This window comes from Hyperolius riggenbachi, chromosome 4 (assembly GCF_040937935.1).
Source record: "Hyperolius riggenbachi isolate aHypRig1 chromosome 4, aHypRig1.pri, whole genome shotgun sequence".
NCBI classification, from domain to species: domain Eukaryota; kingdom Metazoa; phylum Chordata; class Amphibia; order Anura; family Hyperoliidae; genus Hyperolius; species Hyperolius riggenbachi.
The window spans coordinates 401,220,262-401,244,943 of NC_090649.1; the positions used below are offsets into that span (position 1 = coordinate 401,220,262).

Genomic DNA, 24,682 nt, shown 5'->3' on the forward strand with positions numbered 1-24,682 from the left:
ATTACACAACACTCAGCATTCAAAATGATTCTTTCAGAGCAGTCTGTGAACTAATGACCTCTCCTCTGCCAGAGGAAAAGTAAATAGTTAACTAACAGTTGAGATAATAAAAGTCAGAAAACAGCCCTCTCCACGACTTTGAAAGTCGTAGAGATAATGGCTTTTTTGTATAGAGATAACAACTGGAGTTACTTAACTCTTCCTGTACTGGAAACAATTAGACTGATGTATCTGATCTTAATGTTTTATTTCTTAGCTGTACTACACATACAAATCATAATATCATAGTTTTTTTTTCGCTTCAGTGTCTCTTTAAGTCAAATAAAAAAATGAGTTTTACTCACCTGGGGCTTCCCTCAGCCCCCTGCAGCTGATCGGTGCCCACGTAGAGTCGCTCCAATCCTCCTGGACCCGCCGGCGGCCACTTGCGGTTTTGCCATCAGCCACCGACAGGCTGGGAACGCGAGTGATTCTTCGCGTTCCCAGCCACAATAGCACCCCCTATACTGCTATTGCGGCCTTCCTTGCCGCCATACCAGTACAGGGGGTGCTATTGTGGCTGGGAACGCGAAGAATCACTCGTGTTCCCAGCCTGTCGGTGGCTGATGGCGAAACCGGAAGTGGCCGCCGGCGGGTCCAGGAGGATCGGAGCGACTCTACGTGGGCACCGATCAGCTGTAGGGGGCTGAGGGAAACCCCAGGTGAGTAAAACTCATTTTTTTTTTTTACTTAAGGTTCACTTTAAGGCAGAATATTCTCTGAACTTTTTTCCGCTGTCAGTTCCTGGTAACTTGTACATGCCACAAGGAAGTGAGACCCTGTACAACAGAAGGATAAGTAGTTCCACTTACTTATACAGTGTGTATTCACAAAAGTAAGCCTAGTTTATTGTGAGAACTGGAACATTGTTATGTTATACTCTGTCACGCACAGGAACTTTGTCAGCTGTTGTCCAGAACGGGATGCTAACAGCTTTTAGGTAATTGTACTCTGGACAATAAGAGTATTCATAATGAAAGAAAAAATATTAGAGCTAAGAACAGAAAAATATCACAGGGGAGAAGATACAGAAAAACAGGGAAAGTGGCCAGGTGTGGTGGTGGAGGAGTGGTAGGTCACATGGGCTCAGGCTAAGCATTGGGCTCGGATATTTCCAAAGCCATCCAGACCTCCTTTATCCAACTATAATGAATAGGGCCTTGCTGCAAGTAATACGACTAAACAAAAGGCCATAACCCTTGTAAATCTAACAATATAGCCTGTGTTATGGCATACACCATGTTAACTGCTTCTGGAACGCGTTGGTTGAAATCTACATCCTGCAGGTGGCTGCGCTCTAACAGGATGTAGATTTCAACTTGCTCGCCGCGCGATCACCCCGCTCTGCACCCACTGCAGGCCCCTCTCTCTGACGTCTCTAGCTCTGTGGGCCAGTCAGGATCCGCTTTCATTATCTCCTGACCGCGTGATCACTGTGAGCAAATCACATTGGCTCACATTGATCGACAGGGTCAGGAGCCAATGAAAGCGGCTCCTGCCTGGCTCACAGAGCTCTGCCGTCATAGAGACCACAGAGAGATGGTCGTGCGGTGATGAGAAAATGGCGTTACTGGTGAGAGAGGTGGGTATGTCCAGTGGTGCCGTTTTGTGGTACCAGCAGTCTCTGGTCCGTAAGGGGCCAGATATTGCTGGTACGGAAGGGGTTAAAGATAAGGGCCTAGTTTCAAACTTTCTTAACTTGTTCTATATGCAACAAAGTCAACTTTTACAAATGAACTATGGTCTATTTTGCTCCCATAAAGATGTGATTATTGTTGTACCCTATGTGCATTTTGCCAGACTGTTATGGAACAAAGCTTTAAGTGGGTCTTTAGCTGTTTGCCTCACAAAGTATAAATATACTGAATTTCTTCACTTTACAGCAGTCCCACCACACATGCTGTATTGTACCCTTGCTAACACAAATCCTAAAGCAATAGCATACATCCGAAAGCAATTTGCTACCTGTCTGTCCTGTAACAACTCTAGATACTGTGTCAGGTGTCATATACCTCTGCATTAGAATTTTCCACACGTAACTCTTCATCAACCAAGACACCGTAGTACCTTTCCCATTTAAGGATGTAATTAGACTTACCAATCCTTTGAGGGCAGATAAGTAAGGAATATATTAAATAAACCTGTTTAGTGGCCTGAGGGAATGAGGTTATGAAATGCAGAAAAATCCCTCTTTTGCACACTGCTTTTTCTATCATTCTCAGTCTGAAAGGTTTGGTTTGCTATTTGTTCAGTGAGTCTTTATTAGATCAGCTAAATGCATTCAAAACTAATTTCTTAAACCAGCTAATGTGTCTAAGTGAATAAGTATGACTATGACACACAATTACACGAATGCAATGCCGCTGTGATGACACTCTCTGCTCCAGCAGTATTTTGCAGTTGCAAAGTGCCTGCGGCTGGTGATCATTTATAACGGTGTCACAAAGGTTCACAGCTGCTAATGTTAGAAGTGACTCTGTAGCGTCTGTATTATTAGACCCTGAAACTGTGGATTCTCCTGTATGCCACTGGTCCTATATCAAAGATTTTTTTTTTTTTTTCCATGTTTTTATACACAATTCCTGTGACAGTTCAGAAAGCTTTGAGTATAAATTATAACAGAAGCTCATCAAATTAATGATATGGGAGCCACTGAAAGTATGAGTAGAAAATTCTGTACTTTTCCGTTAGCCGGGCGCAGATGGCGCTAATTACATTAATAGTTCACGTAACAAAAGTGTTAATGTAACCGATTGTATTGTGTTTTTACCTACAAGTTACACTTTTCTGCCTCTCTCCTATAGAACACTGGCAGCCAGGTGGGACATGCGTGTCCCCCCAGAGTCGTTCGTCGCGAGAAAACAACCAGTATTCCCTGCCACGACGAGCGACTCTGGGGGGACACACATGTTACCGCCGGCGGCTTCATCTGTTACATTGCCACATGGCTAAATTTTTATTCAATTAACTCACCTTTTACAATACAATTGGCCGCAGCGAGACGGCCAGTAAAAACAAAATACAATCGGTTACATTAACACTTTTGTTACGTGAACTATTAATGTAATTAGCGCCACTTGCCGGATGCGCCCGGCTAACGGAAAAGTACCTCCTAACAAGCACATTTTTGTTCTTACAGCAGGCAGAAGCCATGCTAGCAAATGAAGCCACTCGATTTCCGCTTCCAGGGTCAGTGCAGATTTGCATGTTAGAAGAATTTATGCTTGTGTTTTAGCAGCTGGATAGTGTAATGGTTAAGGGCTCTCCCTCTGACACAGGCGACCTGGGTTAGAATCTCGGCTCTGCCTGTTCAGTAAGCCAGCACCCATTCAGTAGGAGACCTTGTGCAAGACTCCCTAATGCTGCTACTGCCCATAGAGCGCGCTCTAGTGGCTGCAGCTCTCGTGCTTTGAGTCCACCAGGAGAAAAGCTTGATATAAGTGTTCAGGCACTGACTGCATGAATCCTAATGAAGACTTAAAGAGAACCTGAGGTGGGTTTGAAGAATATTATCTGCATACAGAGGCTGGACCTGCCTATACAGCCCAGCCTCTGTTGCTATCCCAAACCCCCCTAAGGTCCCCCTGCACTCTGCAATCCCTCATAAATCACAGCCACGCTGCTGACAAACAGCTTGTCAGAGCTGGCTGTGTTTATCTCTATAGTGTCAGTCTGCTGCTCTCCCCACCTCCTGCAGAACTCCGGTCCCCGCCTGCATCCCTTCCCTCCCTGCTGATTGGAGGGAAGGGACGGGGGCAGGGACCGGAGCTATGCAGGAGGCGGGGGAGCAGCTGAGACTGACACTACAGATGTAAACACAGCCTCACAGCACGGCTGTGATTTATGAGGGATTGCAGAGTGCAGGGGGACCTTAGTGGGGTTTGGGATAGCAACAGGGGCTGGGCTGTATAGGCAGATCCAGCCTCTGTATGCAGATAACATTCTTTAAACACACCTCGGGTTCTGTTTAAGTAAAAGTGCCTCTTCCTATTGGAATAAAGGAAGATCTGAAGTACACATGGTACACATACTTTCCACTATACGTGCTTCTTATTTTTATTTCCATTCTCCCATAGGACTTAAAGCACATAGCATATCTATTTCAGTAATTAGTGGCAGGATGGAAATAGTAACAGAGAAAGAACTCCACATGTGTAACTACCATACTGAAGTGATCAGTTTTCAGTACAGATTTAAAGGACCACTATTGCAACAAATGATACAATTTAAAATAGCTGTAAACACATATAAATAAGAACATTTCTTCCAGAGTAAAGTGAGCCATAAATTACTTTTCACATCTTGCTGTCACTTACAGTAGGTAGTCGAAGTCTGACAGAACCGACAGGTTTTTGACCAGTCCATCTCGTCATGGGAGATTGTCAGCATGGCCTTTATTCTTTATAAAGACACTGCTTCAAAAAGGATTTATACAAAGATGCTGGCCAGCCTCCCTGCTCACCGTACACTATTCTGGCAGTTGGACAGAGCAACTGCCCTTCATTAAGTGCTTTTGAAAATAAAGAAAACCCTGGGAACTCCCCATGAGGAAATGGGCTAGTCCAAAACCTGTCGTTTCTGCAAGAATTTTACTACCTACTGTAAGTGACAGCAAGATAGGAGAAAAAATAATTTATGGCTCATTTTCCTCTGGAAGAAACGTTCTTATTTATATGTGTTTACATGTATTTTACATTTTAAAATTTACGCCATAGTGGTCCTTAAAGCAGTTCTAGGATGGAGCTCTTCTTTTCGAATGTGGTGACAATTTGCATTGCATAGGAGCAGCATGACAGAATGATCTGTTTCTAAAGGTCCTTCCCAATGCGAATAATCCCATTAATTAACATGGACTGCCATTTCTAATGTGAATTCATTTTGAAAAAAAAACTGCATGTGAACCTGTTAAGTGTGAACCTTGCCTCAGAGCTGAACTTTACCTTTGGATGTATAAGATAGCTGTAACTTAATGTAGTCACTCCAAAGAGAAAGTATGAAATTCATTTTGGGCTCTGCGCATCTTTTAACCGAATAAGCTCTGTAATGGCAAATGCTACAAGTTTGTTACTATGATTAATGAAATATATCCCTGACTGCTAAGCTGTGTCTGCTGACAGAGGAATTCCCTGACACTGCATTACCATTGTGCTCAGCAAAGCCAGCTCCTTAAAACACGTCTAAGAATAATGAGAACCTGTATATTTTGCCCCTCTCCACAGCTGACAACGTGCACAAGAAAAAAAAAAGATTTCTGTCCATTGCGTGACGTTAAAATATAGTTCTGCACATGATGATATGATTATGCTCGGGTTTTGCAGAGCTAGGACATGTTACAAACAGATGTGTGCAGGCAGACCCAGCCAACACAAACAGTTCAAGAAACACTGTGAGACTCTGCTCACATTACAGAATAGTGCAGGCCTCTGTCATTTCTAATCCTCATTAGCCTCTGGATGAAATCAAGCTGTTTCAGAGGGTGTTTTATAAGTAAGTGAGTGCCTGTCTATCTATCTATATATACGATATATATATATATATATATATATATATATATATATATATATATATATATATACAGTATAGATATAAACCTTTATGTAGCTCCCATCATATTTTTTTATTATTAAAATACTCACTAAGTGACTTGAAATGATGAAATTCTCAGCAAAAATGTAAAAGTCCCAGTGGATATACATGACACCTTCAAGAAGCAAATGGTGATGGTTCCACATAGCTATAAATAGAAGGGGCAGCCTCAGAGCCATGACAAGGCCAGACTCATATAGTGGGGTCCCTTTGCTAGCACCATATAGACACAATGAGCACATCCACAATGGCACACACATATCTGGATAAACAAGAGGCTGGACTATTTTAGTTATTTAAGTATTTATATAGCGCCGACATATTACGCAGTGTTGTACGGAGTATGTTGTCTTGTCACTAACTGTCCCTCAGAGGGGTCATGATCTAGTCCCTACGATAGTCCTATGTCTATATCATGTAGTGCATGTATCATAGACTAGGGCCAATTTTAGGGGGAAGCCAATTAACTTATCTGTATGTTTTTGGGATGTGGGAGGAAATCGGAGTGTCCGGAGGAAACCCGCACAGACACAGGGAGAACATACAAACTCCTTGAAGATGTTGAATAAAGGTAATAACTTGTGTATAAAAAGCCGACAGGTCAGGGATATTGGTTTCACATGACAAAAATTTGAAGGAACCCAATAGACCTACGACAGAAAAGCAGAGCGTTCATTCCACATAGCCACATATAAGAGTGCAAGCTCCAGAGCTGCAATACAGTGACAAAAGTAGATTCTCCTTATAGATTCCTTCCGCTGCTGTATTAGCATTCTCCGCCACCGCTGGGACTTGTCACAATTCTAGGGCCACTATGAATAGATATGTAGGAATGGTAAACTATTTTTTAAAGGTTTCATCTTTTTTCTTTCTTATTGAAATTCTGCCCAGAAAGCATGCAGCTCTATAACTACAGTATCTCCCAAAAGTCAGTAAACCTCTCATATTTTTGGAAATATTTGATTACCCGTATTTCGCGCCGTATAAGACGCTCCGGAATATAAGACGCACCCAGGTTTAGAGGGCAAACAACAGGGAAAAAAATAAACTAAACCTGGTGCGTCCATATTTAAGGAGTGTCTTGTACATGCCCTCCCTCAAATGGTGTGCTCATGTGTACCTCATGTGTCCTCTGGTCTCCTCCCTGTTATCTCACCCTGTCTACCCTAAGTGTCCTGTGGTCTCCCCCTGTGCCCTCTGGTCTCCTCCCTGTGTCCTCTGGTCTCCTCCCTGTGGCCTCTGGTCTCCCCCCTGTGTCCTCTGGTCTCCCCCCTGTATCCTCTGGTCTCCCCCCTGTATCCTCTGGTCCCCCCCTGTGCCCTCCTGTGCCCTGTGGTTGCCCCCCTGTGCCCTGTGGTCTCCCCTTGTGCCCTGTGGTTGCCCTCCTGTGTTCTCTGGTCCCCCCTGTGCCCTGTGGTTGCCCCCGTGTCCTCTGGTCCCCCCTGTAGTTGCCCCTCTGTGTCCTCTTGTCCCCCCTGTGCCCTGTGGTCACCCTCCTGTATCATCTGGTCCCCCCTGTGTCCTCTGGTCTCCCCTGTGGTCACCCTCCTGTGTCCTCTTGCCCCCCCCCCGTTACCCTGTGGTCCCGCCTGTGTCTTCTGGTCCCCCATGTGGTCGTCCTCTTGTCCCCCCCCCCCCCCCCAGCATTCTCATGTGTTCCCGCTGGCCTGGCCTGCCTCCCGCTTACGTCTTCGGCCCCCCGGCTTATGTCTCCGGATCCCCGTGCAGTCAGTGGCAGCAGCTTACCTCCTCCATCTTGCCCGTGACAATTGAAGACATCCGGCTTTAGTGTGCGGCTTCCTCTATTGCCGGCTTCTAATGACGCGTCATCAATTACGCGTCATTAGAAGCCGGCACTAGAGGAAGCCGTAAACTGAAGCCAGAGGTCTTCAATCGCCGCTGGCAAGATGAAGGAGGTAAGCTGCTGCCGCTGACTGCACGGGGACCCGGAGACATAAGCGGGGGGGAGGGGCGGAGACGTAAGCGGGGGGGCAGGCCAGGCCAGCAGGGACACATGAGGATGCTGGGGGGACACAGGCAGGGAGTCCCCGATGGCGGCTGGTCGGCGGTTCGTATCGGCGGGCGTATGGATGTCGGGGATTCCCTGCCTTTGCCGTATAAGACGCAGGGACTTTTTCTCCCCATTGTTGGGGAGAAAAAGTGCGTCTTATACGGCAAAAAATACGGTATATCCTTTCATGTGACAACACTGAAGAGATGAGACTTTGATACAATATTAATGAGTCAGCGTACAGCTTGTATAACAGTGTAAATTTGCTCTTCCATCAAAATTCCCACCATTTGCTCTCCCATGTTAAAATTCTGCCTAGATTGTCAAGATTTTATATGGCCACTATTATTTTCCAGAACTGCCTTAACTCTCTTGGGCATGGAGATCACTAGAGCTTAACAGGTTTCCACTGGTATCCTCTTCCACTCCTCCATGATGAACCTGGTGGGTGTTATAGGCCTTTTTTTAAGATCCTCAGAGAATTCTCTGCCATGAGGTGCCATGTTGAGCTTTCAGTGACCAGTGTGAGAATGATAACACCAAATTTAACACACCTGCTGCAACAAGTTATATGGCCCTAAAGAGAGAGAATGTCTAATTGGGCAGAATTTTGAAATTTTTCAACTAGGGGTGTACTCACTTGTGTTGCCAGCGGTTTAGACATTAACCACTTCGCCATATCTGGACGCATATATCCGTCCAGATAGGCAGTGGTGCTGCAGCCGTGTGGTGCGCGCGATCGGGCGCGCCCCCGCTGCCTCCCGCTGCCCCCCCGATCAGTGAATGGGAATATAATTCCCATTCACCGATCCAAGTCTCCGGCAGAAATACCGACGCTTTCTCATCAGAGAGCGTGGTATTTCTGCCCCCAGGAAACAACTTCTCTTCATTTTAGTTCCTAGATGCGACATCGTTCGCATCTAGGAACTTTTTGAATGTGGCCATCTTGTGGCCAAATAGTAAACTGCACCCACATACCTGTACTGAATAAAAAATACATTATTTTACATCTAAAATTGGCTATTTACCTCCCAAACTAAAATTACCCAAATACATTTTTGTATTAAAAAAAATAATAAAAAAAATTACAATTAAAAAAAAAAAAACTACATAAATAGTTACCTAAGGGTCTGAACTTTTTAAATATACATGTCAAGAGAGTATCTTATTACATTTTTTAAAATTATAAGCTTGTAAATAGTGATCGACGCAAATTGAAAAAATGCACCTTTATTTCTAAATAAAATATCGGCGCCATAAATTGTGATAGGGACGTAATTTAAATGGTGTAATAAGCGGGACAAATGGGCACATAAAATACATGGGTTTTAATTACTGTAGCATGTATTAATTTTAAACTATAATGGCTAAAAACTGAGAAATAATGTTTTTTTTCCATTTCTATCTTAATCTTCCTGTTAAAATGTATTTACAGTAAAATGGCTCTTAGCAAAATGTACTACCTAAAGAAAGCCTAATTAGTGGCGGAAAAAACGAGATATAGATCAATTAATTTTGATAAGTAGCGATAAAGTTATTAGCGAATGAATGGGAGGTGAACATTGCTTGGATGCATAAGATTTTCGAAGCTGTAGGCTGAAGTGGTTAATGGCTGTGTGTTGAGTTATTTTGATGGCACAGCAAATTTACACTCATACAAGCTGTGCACTGACTTCTTTACATTGTAACTGGGTGTAATATCTTAAAGAGAATCTGTATTGTTAAAATCGCACAAAAGTAAACATACCAGTGCGTTAGGGGACATCTCCTATTACCCTCTGTCACAATTTCGCCGCTCCTTGACGCATTAAAAGTGGTTAAAAACAGTTTTAAAAAGTTTGTTTATAAACAAACAAAATGGCCACCAAAACAGGAAGTAGGTTGATGTACAGTATGTCCACACATAGAAAATGCATTCATACACAAGCAGGCTGTATACAGCTTTCCTTTTGAATCTCAAGAGATCATTTGTGTGTTTCTTCCCCCCTGCAGCTATCTTCCACTGAAGTGTCAGGCTGTTTCTTCCTGCAGAGTGCAGACAGCTCTGCCTGTACGTAATTCCTCAGTATGTGAAAGCCCAGCCAGCTCAGAGGAGGATTTATCCAGCTTGTAAAAGATAAGAGAGAAGAGAGAAGCTGTCCTAATCTAAATAATACACAGGCAGTGTGCAGAGAGGGGCCTGGAGGGGGGAGATGCATCACAGAACCACAACACTGAAGAACTTGGCAGCCTTCCAGACACAGGCTGACAAGTCTGACAAGAGAGAGATAAGTTGATCTATTACAGAGATGGTGATAGTACAAAGTGCTGCAGTAAGCCAGAACACATTAGAATAGCTTTTGGAACTTGTAGGATGATAAAAAACAGGATGCAATTTTTTGTTACGGAGTCTCTTTAAGTATTGTTCCATAGAAAGATATAATAAAATATTTGAAATCAATAGGCTGCATCTCAATTGCATGTGGAGGAAAAAAATGCTGCCTGCTGCAGTTGAACAGTGCATTGGAATACCCATATCCTCATAGTCCCACATGGCACTGCTATAGCACTTCAGATGCAAATTCACATCAGCACATTTTGGAAAAGGACCCGTCACACCAGTGGAAACATGCCCGTAAACTAAATGAACTCAAATATCTGTGTATACTAGCCTAAGCAGCAGCATAGAGGAGGTTGGTAGGCTCAACTCTGTGCTCAGAAGGGAAGATTAGCTGGTGTCCCCTCCTTGCTCCTCTCCCACTACCTCAGTAGAAGTAGATCAACTGTATTACAAACCCAATGCTGAAGCCTTGTACAGACAGTTGTCAATGCCAACTAAAACAATTTGATGTTTTGGCTGGCACTCTGCTGGCAGACAGTAACAGTTCATGCACGATTGGCTCAGCCGAGCTGCATGTAAACTCCTTTGGATGGATAGGAGGGAAGAGAAGCAGGAGGCTTCCTGTTGCATGCATGGATAAAGCAATCAGCGGAAAAATTTTACCATGGCAGATTGCTTTTTGCTTGTGCCTTTGATAGGCACTGTAGACAGAGAATGCATATACAGACATAAGATGAAATTATAATAGTCATTTTGGTGGTCAAATGTTCATTATCTGTACATATCCAAGTTATTTATAGGTGATCTCATTTTAAGCAACTGAATATCTGTTGTTGAAATTATCTAGCCAAAGATCCTTTACCACATTTAGTTCAGAAGGATCTTGTCTAACGATAGCCACACATGATTGGATGTTAAAGCAGTTTTATTAATCTGTTGATTTTAAAATGATCACAAAAGTATCTAACAATAATCATTTTAATGTTTTAAAATTATCTTTCTACTTCCGTTTAGCTACAGTGCTGCCCATAATTAATCACACCCCTGGCAAAACTTGACTTAAAGTTACTTTTATTCAACCAGCAAGTATTTTTTTTGACAGGAAATGACAAAGGTGTCTTCCAAAAGATAATAAGACGATGTACAAGAGGCATTATTCTGGAAAAAAAAAAAATTCTCAGCTTTTATTTACATTTGAGCAAAAAGTGTCTAGTCCAAAATTATTCATACCCTTCTCAATAATCAAAAGAAAAGCCTTTATTGGATATTATGGCAATCAAACACTTCCTGTAATTGCAGACCAGCTTTTTGCATGTCTCCACAGGTATTTTTGCTCATTCATCTCCAAATCTTTCAGGTTGGAGGGTCTTCTTCCCATCACTTTGATCTGTAGCTTCCTCCACAGATTCTCAATTGGATTCAAGTCAGGACTCTGGCTGGGCCACTCCAAAACATTAATGTTGGTGTCTGCTAACCATTTCTTCACCACTTTTCAGCATTACAATGACCCAAAACATACAACAAATGTCTACTGGTGCCCAAGGCCAAGTTTCTCTGCAGACTGCCTGATGTTGTCATTGAGAAATCTCGTGTATTGCTATTTTTTCATGGTGCTGGTTACTGTGATTAGGTTTCCTGGTCCATTGGCTGAAAGACACCCCCAAAGCATTAGGTTCCCACCACCATGTTTCACAGTGGGTATGGTGTTCTTTGGGTTGAAGGCTTCTCCTTTTTTATGCCAAATGAAGGAAACATCATTGTGACCAAACAATTCAATTTTTGTTTCATCGGACCATAACACAGAAGACCAGAAGTCTTCGTCTTTGTCCATATGAGCATTTGTAAAGGCCAAGCGAGCTTTTGTGTGCCTTATCTGGAGAAGTGGCGTCCTCCTTGGTCTGCATCCGTGGAACCGAGGAGTGTGCAGGATTGTCTGCCTTGAGACATTGCCGCCAGAAGAGCTCAAATTCACCAGAATGGCCTTGGTGGTGATCCTTGGATTCTTTTTCACCTCTCTCACTATTCTCCTGGCAAGCATTGGTATCACTTTTGGGTTACAACCACGTCCTCTGGGATTTTCCACAGTGCGGAACATCTTGTATTTTGTAATAATACTTTGCACCGCAGCCACTGGAACTGGAAAACATTTAGAAATGGCCTTGTAGCCCTTTCCTGACTTGTGATCAGGTACAATGCGCAGCCGCAGGTCCTCACTGATCTCCTTTGTCTTTGTCTTATTTGTCTTTGGTCTTTTTTCATGATGCCATTTACTGTGATTAGGTTCCCTGGTCCATTGGCTAAAAAACGTACCCAAAGCATTAGGTTCCCACCACCATGTTTGGCAGTGGGGATGGCGTTCTTTGGGTTTAAGGCTTCTCTTTTCTTTACGCCAAATGAAGGAAACATCATTATGACCAAACAATCAATTTTTGTTTCATCTGACCATTATACAGAAAACCAGAAGTCTTCTTCTTTGTCCAGATGAGCATTTGCAAAGGCTAAGCAAGCTTTTGTTTGTCTTATCTGGAGAAGTGGCGTCCTCCTTGGTCTGCATCCATGGAACCGAGGCGTGTGCAGTGTCCATTGGATTGTCTGCCTTGAGACATTGCCACCAGCAGAGTCCACATTCACCAGGATAGCCTTGGTTGTGATCCTTGGATTCTTTTTCACCTCTCTCACTATCCTCCTGGCCAGCACGGTTGTCACTTTTGGCTTCCGACCACGTCCTCTGAGATTTTCAACAGTGCTGAACATTTTAATAATACTTTGCACTGTAGCCACTGGAACTTGAAAACATTTAGAAATGGCCCTGTAGCCCTTTCCTGACTTGTGAGCAGCCACAATGCGCAGCCGCAGCTCCTTTGTCTTAGCCATGACTGTCCACAAACCAGCTGCAGTGAGTTGCTGTTTTTCACCTGCTAAGTTGATTAAACAGCTGTTCCCAATTAATCAGGGTAATTAGGATACTTTAGGAAAGCTTGGACTATTTGGAATGGTATAGAACTTTGGATTTTCCCACAGACTGACAGTTTGTGAAGGGTATGAATAGTTTTGGGCTGGACACTTTTTGCTCAAATGTAAATAAAAGCTGAGAAATGTTTTTTTCCACAATAATGCCTCTTGTACATCGTCTTATTATCTTTTTAGAGACACATGTCATTTCCCATCAAAACATTACTTGCTGGTTGAATAAAAGTAACTTTAAGTCAAAATTTGCTATAGGTATGAATAATTATTGGCAGCACTGTACATACACACATGCGATAATTGTCACCCATCTGCATGCGATAATTGTCACCCATCTGCGAACGGGAAACGATCCCTTGGGCGACAATTCAGTGAAGGATGCTGTATAGATGCATCCCAAGCCTTAAGGCTAGCGATGTGTTCTGTTGTTGTGGAGTGGAGCAGAGGGACAATGATCGATGGATGGCAGAGCAGCTTCAATCAGTGGATCGATCGGCAGACGATCAATATTTCTCAGGCATTGGGGGGCCGCCAAGGATCCATCCTGTCAGATCTTTAATGATCCCCAATGCCCGAGCATTACTGTGATCAGGCTGGATCCTTGGCGGCCCCCGGATGCCTGAGCAATTTTGATCGTCTGCTGCTGTAAACACATAAGGATTTTTGGCTCAAACAGTCATTATCACCCCTTTTAGCCGACAGTTATCGCATGTGTACGTAGCTTTACAACCAAAAGTTCTGGTTCTGCCGTCCAATAAGATAATCACCTTTGATTTAAAGCCGTCACAATTGCTGTTAACCTGTCAATTTCATTTTGTATAGATGCAATCGTTGTGTGTGTAAGTGTAATGCTTGTGTGCATAAGCAATACTGTCTGTTTACAAATCACAAGTGTAATGCTTTTGGGTTATACTTTGACCACCCAGAGCAACAAGGCTGGTAGCTGAATAATGGAAGAGGCTACACAGGCTGCCCAGAGCAACTGTAGCTCTGGGCTTCTGATATCGCTACAAATAAGACGCAATGGCAGCGCAGTGCGATGTTGCACTGCCTTAGCAATAGCAAGCATTCAGACAGGTACAAGACAGGACTATAGATTGGACCGTAACTAGTAGCAACCGCAGCTCACAGTCACCTCCACAGAAGCAGAGCAAGCAGGCTAACAAAAGTCACCAGCAAGCATCCACACAGGCAAGACTACAGGAAAGAACGTAACTAATAGCAACACAACTATGCTAGCTAAGCACGGGTGATCACGATAAGCGCAACCTACCGAAATGTTCTAAACTGACTAGCTAACACAGTAACTGAGAAATCTCCGTGGCTCGAATAAAGAAAATAACAAACGACTCAACTTATGGATAAATATATATTAGCAAGTTTGCATATATATTTATCAAGAACTAGCTAAAGCATAAGTAATAAGGTCACATTGAACTACACAGTGACGTACCTAGGGCATTTGGCACCCGGTGCTAAGCATTAAAAGACACCCACCGTTTAAAAAAAATGGCTGTGGCCACAACCGGCGAAAAATGTGCGTGGTCATGACCGGATGAGGGCAGAGCTAACTGTAATTTAAAGTATTAGCTAGTATAGTTGCCCCCAGTATAGCTAGTACAGTTGCCCCCAGTATAGCTAGTACAGTTGCCCCCAGTATAGCTAGTACAGTTGCCCCCAGTATAGATAGTACAGTGAAGCTAGTATAGTTGCCCCCAATGAAGTTAGTATAGTTGCCCCCAGTATAGCTAGTATATTTGCCCCCAGTATAGATAGTATATTTGCCCCCAGAGCTGCCCCAGTATAGATAGTATAGTTGCCCCCAGTATAGTTGCCCCCAGTATAGCTAGTATAGTTGCCCCCAGTATAGTTAGTATAGTTGCACCCAGTATAGCTAGTATAGTTGCCCCCAGTATAGTTGCCCCAGTATAGCTAGTTTAGTTGCCCCCAGTATAGCTAGTATAGTTGCCCCCAGTATAGCTGCCCCCAGTATAGCTAGTATAGTTGCCCCAGTATAGATAGTATAGTTGCCCCCAGAGCTGCCCCAGTATAGATAGTATAGTTGCCCCCAGTATAGCTAGTATAGTTGCCCCCAGTATATTTGCCCCCAGTATAGCTAGTTTAGTTGCCCCCAGTATAGCTAGTATAGTTCCCCCCAGTATAGCTAGTATAGCTGCCCCCAGTATAGCTAGTATAGCTGTCCCCAGTATAGCTAGTATAGTTGCCCCCAGAGCTGCCCCAGTATAGCTAGTATAGTTGCCCCCAGTATAGCTTGTATAGTTGCCCCCAGAGCTGCCCCAGTATAGATAGTATAGTTGCCCCCAGTATAGCTAGTATAATTGCCCCAGTATATCTAGTTTAGTTGCCCCCAGTATAGCTAGTATGGTTGCCCCCAGTATAGCTAGTATAGTTGCCCCCAGTATAGCTAGTATAGCTGCCCCCAGGATAGCTGCCCCCAGTATAGCTAGTATAATTGCCCCAGTATATCTAGTTTAGTTGCCCCCAGTATAGCTAGTATGGTTGCCTCCAGTATAGCTAGTATAGTTGCCCCCAGTATAGCTAGTATAGCTGCCCCCAGGATAGCTGCCCCCAGTATAGCTAGTATAGTTGCCCCCAGAGCTGCCCCAGTATAGCTAGTATAGTTGCCCCCAGTATAGCTAGTATAGTTGCCCCCAGTATAGCTAGTATAGCTGCCCCCAGTATAGCTACTTTAGTTGCCCCCAGTATAGCTAGTTTCGTTGACCCCAGTATAGCTAGTTTAGTTGACCCCAGTATAGCTAGTTTAGTTGCCCCCAGTATAGATGCTCTAGGAGGGGGGAAGCAGCGCTAGAAGGAGGGGCAGTGGGGGCAGCGGTGGGGAGGGGGGACATATCCCCCCTCACCTGGGTCCCCTCCTTCTGTCTCTCTTCCACTCCAAATGACAGTGGGGGCAGCGGGCAATGAACAGTCAGGGCGGGCAAGCGGGCGGGCAGAGACTACTCACTTTGCTTCTGCATTCCAGCAGCTGGAGCGCTCCGTCGCCGTCACTTGCCTCTGCGCCTCCAATGCTGTGACACGCATTGGAGGCGCAGAAGAGGCACGTGACGGCGACGCAGCGTTCCAGCTGCTGGAACGCATGAAGTAAAGTGAGTAGTCTCTGCCCGCCCGCTTGCCCGCCCTGATTGTTCTTTGCACGCTGCCCCTGATGTCATTTGGAGGGGAAGAGAGGCAGAAGGAGGGGACCCTGGTGAGGGAGAGGGGGATCTGTCCCCCCTCCCTGCCACTATCCCTGTCACCCCTCCTTCCAGCGCTGTTCTTCCCCTCCTGCACTGCAACAATGGGGGGCCGTGGCGACACCCCCCTGGCTGTCTGTTACCCAGGGCGCCATGCCCCCCTGCGCCCTATTGTAGGAACGCCACTGGAACTACAATAACAGAACTATACAGGGTAGCACAGTGCCCAGCAGACCAGCATAGTGATCGCTATGATGGGCGAGGTCTAAAAGGGGAGACAGACTTTTATGCCGGCATCGACCAATGGATGCAAGCATGCAAATCTCCACACCTTAAAGGGGAACTGAAGAGAGAGGTATATGGAGGCTGTCATGTTTATTTCCTTTTAGACAATACCAGTTGCCTGGCAGCCCTGCTGATCCTCTGCCTCTAATACTATTAGCCATAGCCCCTGAACAAGCATGCAGCAGATCAGGTGTTTCAGTGGTTCAGACTTATAAGTCTGATCTGACAAGACTAGCTGCATGCTTGTTTCTGGTTTTAATCAGATACTACTGCAGAGAAATAGACCAGCAGGGCTGCCAGGCAACTGGTATTGATTAAAAGGAAATAAACATGACAGCCTCCATATACCTCTCTCTTCAGTTCCCCTTTAATGGTAATCATTCAATCCTGAGCTGGCTTGATTACCATTTGCTAGCTGGTTGTGAATGCAAAGGACTCTCATAGGAAATACATGCAGTATTATGAAACAACATGCCTGCAGGAAATGCAGGGCTATCTGGCCGCAGCTCAGCTGCAGCAAACAATTGGTGGAATGATGCTAGCATCCTGAGCTGCCCAGAACTGTAGAGCACTTGCAAATGACAACGTGATTCATTGCAAATGCACAACCGAATGCAAGCAGGCAAGCCAGAACTGTCCGTTTGCAGCCCCACTGCAACGGACAGAATACACTACAGGAGGGATCCTTACAGTAAGTAGGTAGGTTGCAAACCCTTGCATCCACCGTGCAAGCCTGCGGGGGAGATGACTGTCATCTCACGGTTCTCTATGTCTCCTGTACAGGAACCGGCTGGTCACACTCCCTTGAAGTACTCTAGGATAACACTAAAAACGACTACCTCCTAAATTAGGTGCTGTTGAGGCGCCTGGTGTGTATAAAATTCTTAAAACCAGTTTAAAAGGAGAGGTACTGTTAGTCTTACCACTCCTGAAGAATAGGACAGTGGTACTGGAAAAAAAGGGTTTTTAATGCTTGATGGTTATCCGTAACCTCCAAGTATCTGTGGGATGAGAGAGACCAGAGGCCCAATGGTGCAGTGTCGTTGGACAGTGGTGCAAATTAAAGAATACGTGCATAAGTATTAGTACTCACAAGGGTGGATTGCAAAACTTGCAACCACAGTCTAAGCCTGTGGGAATATAATCGTTCCCGCTCCCAGGTCTGTTGGTGCAGATGCTAGTTGGTTGCCCTTCTGAATTAGTGGTGAGGATTCCAGTAAGTCCTTTTGACTAAGCGCTCCTTCGTGTATGGACTTTTCTAAAAAAACACTGGTGAAGGCGCTCTGTAATATCTTTTTTTCTCAAAAGGACAACCATTGGTTAATGAAAAATGTATACATATTAATGTACTATAGGCAACGCGTTTCCTTGGTCACAAGTGCTTAAAATGTTTTCGGTCACAAGCGTGGGCGCCTAAAATTACTGGAAAAAAAGGTTTTTAATCAATCCCTTGAGGCTTAAATTAAAAAAAAATGTTTTTTGTTTTGTTTTACTACACAAAGCTTATCTTCGTTTTTCCATAAAACTTGGTATTATCTTGACAAAATTTAAAAATGTTGCCACTCAAACAATAAAAATGGAGACATGGTGACAATGGCTGTAAACTACTTTCCACAATTCAGACAGGATTTTTTTAAAACTGTGTTCGTCTTCAAAGTTATTCCTCTTATAACACATAATGAGGTTCCTGGGGAAGTGAAGCGTCAAAAACATTAAAAGTAGGTTCCTCTAAATATGATTTTTCCTGGAACGGTCACCAGTGTAATTTTCTTGACTTTTATTTTTTCCGAACACTGTTTATAGATTTATTTTATTGTTTATTTGAAATGCCAAAACCTGCCGTATTCACGTGACAGTGCTGCTTATCCTCAGATTTTCCACTTCACATCATAATACACAGCTGGTTATGCCTCACCTCTCCCTGCACGTCGTGTTCATTTTGGGGTTTTGTGGTTTATTTTAACTAATAAAAAATTCTTTCAAAACATCTGCGAGGGGAAAAGCACAGAAATGACTCTTGTGATGTATAATTTAATAAAACCAAATCTACTGCTTGTTATATAGTTTGCTTTACTGTATTTTAAGCAGTGGCCTTTCTCTTTTTTTAGTTTTTTTTCCATCAGGAGAAGACTTGGGTGGGTGCAGTCACTTGCCTTTTAATTAACATCTGAACTTCTTACCTTTAGCAAGTACTTGTGGTTGGCTATGATCCATCTGGATGTGATTTATCTGCCTCGCTGTAAGGCGACCCTTGATTGCACTCTTGTCTTATTATGATCACTCTGGTCAGCACTCTGGTTCTTGTGTCAGAGGGGAGGACTTACTAAGGTTGGTTGAACATTAGAGGACCTAGAGGTTTGTGCACATTTGCAATAATGGCCAACCGTAATGATTGTTATTGATACAGTAGTACCAGATAGAATTTCTACATATAATTGCCAATGTAGCTCAGTGCCCATGTGCAATCTAACTGTAAAACACTCTATGTATTTGTACCACGTAAAATGAACTGAGCATTTTTTCCCCCAGGGCATCTCAATAGCACATTAAAAATACATGGTAACAATGTGTCTCATTACTGAAAAAATTCCATTCTACCTCTTCATTTTACATTTAAATGTTTGTTAGAGCCCTACTTCCTACTATTGCCCTACTGCTGTGGCCTGCCATCCACAGAAAGAGCAAACAGATAAGGACTGCTGTGATCAGCAGTGGCATGAGCAATTAAAAGCTTTCAGCGGCAGGGGACAGGGAGATAAGACACTGTGCTTCAAACAGTTTCACACTGGGGAAGGGGAAAATGGCAGCTCCTACAGCTATTAGAAACCAGGACAAACTGCAGAAAAAAATCTGCTTGGATCCCTTTAAATCCTGGAACTATATAGGGGTCAGATCCAATCAGGAGCAAATACCGCATAGATCCCCAGAGTACAGCTGCAGCTCTTCTCTCCATAATTGAGTAACTTCACAGTGCTGTCTGTCTCCTGGCAGAGTCTGAGGTCATGTTACCTGGTACAGCTTTCGCACCTCTTTATAGCAAGAAGACATTGTTGTCCTTTTTTTAAAAAAGTTTTTCTTTTAATCATTTGTTTGTGTTATAAGAAATTGCTGCAAGCAAAGGGACTTCCGCTCGTCAACTAACAGGTGATTTATTCAGAACACATACCCCTCTCCTTAAATGTACTATGTATACTGAACAAGTACATTAAAAACATACAGTTTTACTATTATGACAAGTAACAAAGTGTTGAGGCCTCGGTTTGACATGAAATTCATACTTTATAGTAACTGGCTGATGTAACTGCAAAGCACAGAGTTCATTTGATTAGCTTTATTATTCACAGAACATAAAATTTATATATACATGCTTGGGTTTCCTCTGGACACTCGGGTTACATTCTACTTCCCAAAACACACTGATAAGTTAATTGCTCCACCAAATTTACTTTAGTCTATGATAGGGACATAAGACTATGGTAGGAATTAGATTGTGTGCTCCTCTGAGGGACAGCTAGTGACATGACTATATACTCTGCATATCAATGTTGTGCCAAGGAATTTGTGAGGAGTACAGGACCATGCTGGGTGACAGTATGTAGACTTCATATGTGATCTACAAGCTAAAGTTGTGTATGTAGATCATTGGAGAACCAAAGTGATACTGCAGATGCTGCACAAACCCACAGTGAGAATATGATTTAATGAAAATACCTGAACAGGCAAAACCACACCTCCCCGTGTAAGGAATGAATGCATTGTCGCAGAAAAAAAAATTACTTCCTACAATACTACAAACAGATGAGAATTCTGAGAAATATTTTCAACCAAGCTGTGTACTATTGCCATGGTTTTCAGCAAGTTTACTCAAAAGCTATAGCAGCAGCAAGATCTATAATATTTAAAGCAAATCTGAAGTGAGAAAACCCACTTCAGGTTAGAGCAATGGGAAGACTCTAGCACAGAGCCTGCCCCTTCCTCCATCTGGCCTGTCGTTCCAGCACTGACCCTGGGTGTAACTATTCCACGGATACGCTTATCCTCGGAACTACTCGTCGATGCACGTACTTATGAAGAACTTTTTGACTGCACATGTCGAATAGCTACACTGGGGGAAGACGGTAGAGTGACAGACCGGACAGAGGAAAAGGAAGGCTCTATGCTATTCGGATCCTTCCTTCAAGTATCAAACCTGAAGGGAGTTTCCTAGCATTAAGTTTACTTTAACAACACTTGTGTGTTGGGTTTTAGGCAGGGCTATGGAGTCGAAGTTGAGGAGTGAGCAATTAAGGTACCTGGAGTCAAGAGTTGGAGTCAGTGGTTTCATAAACTGAGGAGTCGAAGTCTGATGATTTTTGGACTGACTCCACAGCCTAGGTTTTAGGTCTTTTTACACTTATATTGAAAACCTATGTTGCGTTACCCTGTTTTACCACAGGGTAGTGCAACGGCAATGCAAGACAATGGGTCCTAGCACACTTGCGTTGTGCCGTACTACCCATTCCATCGCCGAGCCGTCGCATACTCAAGAGCACATTACGTGGCATTCCAATGCGGCCATTAGCTGAACACATATCGCCCAGTGCGAGTGTATAGAGGAGCCTTTCTCCCACTTCTCTCACAAGAGAGTCTGCAAAAGCAGCTGACAGAGTTTGTTGCCTGTGAGTAAATTCTGCCTTGATAAAGGGGCCCGAGATGGCTCCGAAATGTTGACCATTTGCTTTTTTTTATGGAACCAATAAAGTATTACTTTGGATGTGCCAGTACATAGAGGGTGTCCTCCCTCTGACCCTGCTGATACACTCCCTTTCAGGCATACTGGGTTTGATCCATTAGTGAGTGTGAGCAGTGGCTGGATGGTGTACTGGTTAAGGGCTCTGCCTCTGACATGGGAGACCTGGGTTCGAATCTCGGCTTTGCCTGTTCAGTAAGCCAGTAATTCAGTAAGAAGTTCATTGGGCAAGACTCCCTAACACTGCTACTGCCTACTGAGTGCGCTCTAGTGGCTGCCTCGCAAGCGCTTTGAGTCCGACAGGAGAAAGGCGCTATACAAATACTGCCATTATTATTATTATTATTTCCTCTATCCTGCTGTACAGCATGCAGGTGGGGGCGCTATGCATATGACCCTGTCGGCGCACTCTGGCACAGGGTCATATGTTTGTGATTTTGTGCACCACAAACACACATCTCAATTTTAAAACCGACCTCAATATATGTTATATAGATTTTTAGTAGGAGTGAATCTTTAAACAAAGTTTGATACTTTCGTTGTTAAATAAAAGACTTTGATATTTTATTTTTCAGGGCTTTATGATGGAAAACCGAATACCTGGTTTGAAATGTGACTCTGATGTCTTTGTCACATTCGAAGGTGACAATGTCGTCATGCTACAGGTATACTGTTTACTTTTATTACATCAGCTTTGTCATTTATAAATGTTGACTTTTCTTTTGACATAAGGGATTACAGCTAATGTTGCCTGCCTTTTGTAAGTTGTGCTAACAATGTCCTTTCATTGTATTAGAATGTTCACATATCTCTGCTGTCACTTCCAATGAAAGTGCAAGTATGGAGAACGGTCACAGAATAAAGCTGAGCTCACACTTCAGATGGTTGATGGACTTGTGTCCAGCTATAGTACCCCAGGCACAAAAGAGCATGATTACCCAGGCTGGCCATCTTAATTTATGTGAATGGTGAAGGTGGAGAGGGGTAGAGGACGTTCCAGTGCTGAAATCAACACGATACAGCAATAGCTGCAGGCAAACAAATTAGAAAAGCTGGCAGCGGGTAACATTGCATGGCTGCTGGTTCATCGGTTGCCAGGCTGCCATTTGGATGTGCCCAAGGCTATTTCTGTTTCCTGTTTGCATACATAGTAGTGATCGAGCGAAGAAAATCCAGCCCAGCAGGCTTGGTGCCAGAGGATAGCAGAGATTCATGCAGACATAGCATTGCTGCCCAATCGAACTGCACACATTTGGGTTAGGCAGACTAATAGACACCAATGCAACATTTCAGCAATAGTGTGCCGAGGTGGTAAGTTGGGAGCACTATGTACCTGAAACTAACTGGTACTTTGTGCTTCAGTTGTTTGGGTGCTGGGGGCATTGGGATAGCAGGTTAGTGTTAGGCATTAGGAGGAAAGTTTAACAATAGGTATTAGGTGGGGGGTTATGTGAGGGGGCTTACTAAGTCTATGGTAAAGTGATGGTCATATTACATTACAGATATTTTAACTGTCGCCATCTCCTGGTGTCCATTTCAACAAGTGGCACTGCAATACATACTTTAGTTCCGGAATTTTCACACTAATGCAATGTGTTGTAAAGGACACTGTTTTGACCACTGTGGCTAAGTGCGATTCAAAGTCTATGAACAGTTTGCCCCATCATCAGTTGTGAAGCGATGCTACAGATTCCATTGATACAATGTAGAATATGCAGCACATTGCTAGAATCGCACACGTCAATGCACACAATGTAAGTCAAAGAAGGTGCAGGTCCCCGGTGTGAAATTAGCCTTAAGGTGCCATTAATGATTCATTTTTGGCAAATGATTGAGCTTCCACCTCCCTCTGAGTTGCTACAACTCGGAGGGGGAACTATATGTAACGCTGCCGGGAAGTTTAGCGGCAGCAGGGAGAGCCCAACTCACCGGCGGCCGTATCATATGTACGCATCAATCGGCCCATAAACAGGTTTCAAAATTCAACCAATCTGATCATTTCAAATGAAATTAGCCCAAAAAGCTAATTAATGATTGGTAAATTAATTATTTATTTATTGTCAATTGGCACCATAAACACTATCTGATCTGATTGATTGGAAGGTCGATCATTTGCTAATCTGCATCATTAATGGGCACTTTTAGTCTCAGAATATAGAAATGAAGAATAGGAACCCAGGAATACTGTGTCACTGTAAGAGGCATGAATCTGCAGCTTTAAAGGATACCCCAAGTGACATGTGACATGATGAGATAGACATGTGTATGTACAGTGCCTAGCACACAAATAACTATGCTGTGTATACATATTTACATACCTGATATTTAAAGAGAACTCGAAGTGTTTTTAAAGAATGTTATCTGCATACAGAGGCTGGATCTGCCTATACAGCCCAGCCTCTGTTGCTATCCCAAACCCCACTAAGGTCCCCCTGCACTCTGCAATCCCTCATAAATCACAGCCATGCTGTAAGGCTGTGTTTACATCCGTAGTGTCAGTCTCAGCTGCTCCCCCGCCTCCTGCATAGCTCCGGTCCCTGCCCACGTCCCTTCCCTCCAATCAGCAGGGAGGGAAGGGATGCAGGCAGGGACTGGAGTTCTGCAGGAGGCGGGGAGAGCAGCAGACTGACACTGTAGAGATAAACACAGCCAGCTCTGACAAGCTGTTTGTCAGCAGCGTGGCTGTGATTTATGAGGGATTTCAGAGTGCAGGGGGACCTTAGGGGGGTTTGGGTTAACAAAAGAGGCTGGGCTGTATAGGCAGATCCAGCCTCTGTATGCAGATAATATTCTTCAAACCCACTCGGGTTCTCTTTAACTCTTTCAGGTATAAAAAGAAAAAAAGGAACACAGCATAGTTATTTGTGTGCTAGGCACTGTACATACACATGTCTATCTCATCATGTCACATGTCACTTTGGGTATCCTTTAAGTTTCAAAGTTAAAAGTTAAACTTTGTCCCATCTCCACTAAAGGGAAGGTCCCATTCACACTGAAAGTGGCATAGAGCATTGCTCACTTCTCTGCACGGTCTCTTCCATGTCCTTGCCAGGGCTTTCCATTCATAATACACAGCTGTTTATAATATCTGAGGAGGCAAGGTGGTACTGTGAAAAAAATGATTCCAGGCATATATTTATATGGTGCAGTTAGTTGACCCTGTACACGTCAATTGGATGGATACACATTGCCCAGTACTCCAACAAGGCTATGTTAAGAAGTCCCTAGATTGTGTTATGTGGAATCTTACCACTCACCATGCAGTGCTTACTTTTCAATATGATTCTGCAGCATCACTACCAAGTATTTATATTGTCAGTATTTCCTGGTCATCTGTGACCAAACGTCAGCATGTGTAATGATATATGCAACTTGTGGATTATGTTAGGCACAAGATTTTGAAGGAAGTGATACCCTTTCTTTTTTTTCTTTAAAAAAACATGTTTTATTGAAAGCACAAAAAAATGAACAGTACGTGGTTCTGCATTGTATAAATATCACATAGACACAGTATCACATGCATTTAGTACAAT

At 43.6% G+C, this 24,682-nt stretch overlaps 1 protein-coding gene across 1 annotated transcript in view; it reads left to right on the plus strand.

Moving 5' to 3' along the window:
• The window catches only part of ACOXL (acyl-CoA oxidase like), a 486,411-nt gene that overhangs the window by 247,109 nt on the left and 214,620 nt on the right, over nt 1-24,682 (plus strand). The window contains exon 13 of the mRNA XM_068232279.1: nt 21,725-21,814. Coding sequence (XP_068088380.1) covers nt 21,725-21,814 — 90 coding nt within the window. The remainder of the gene's footprint in view (nt 1-21,724; nt 21,815-24,682) is intronic.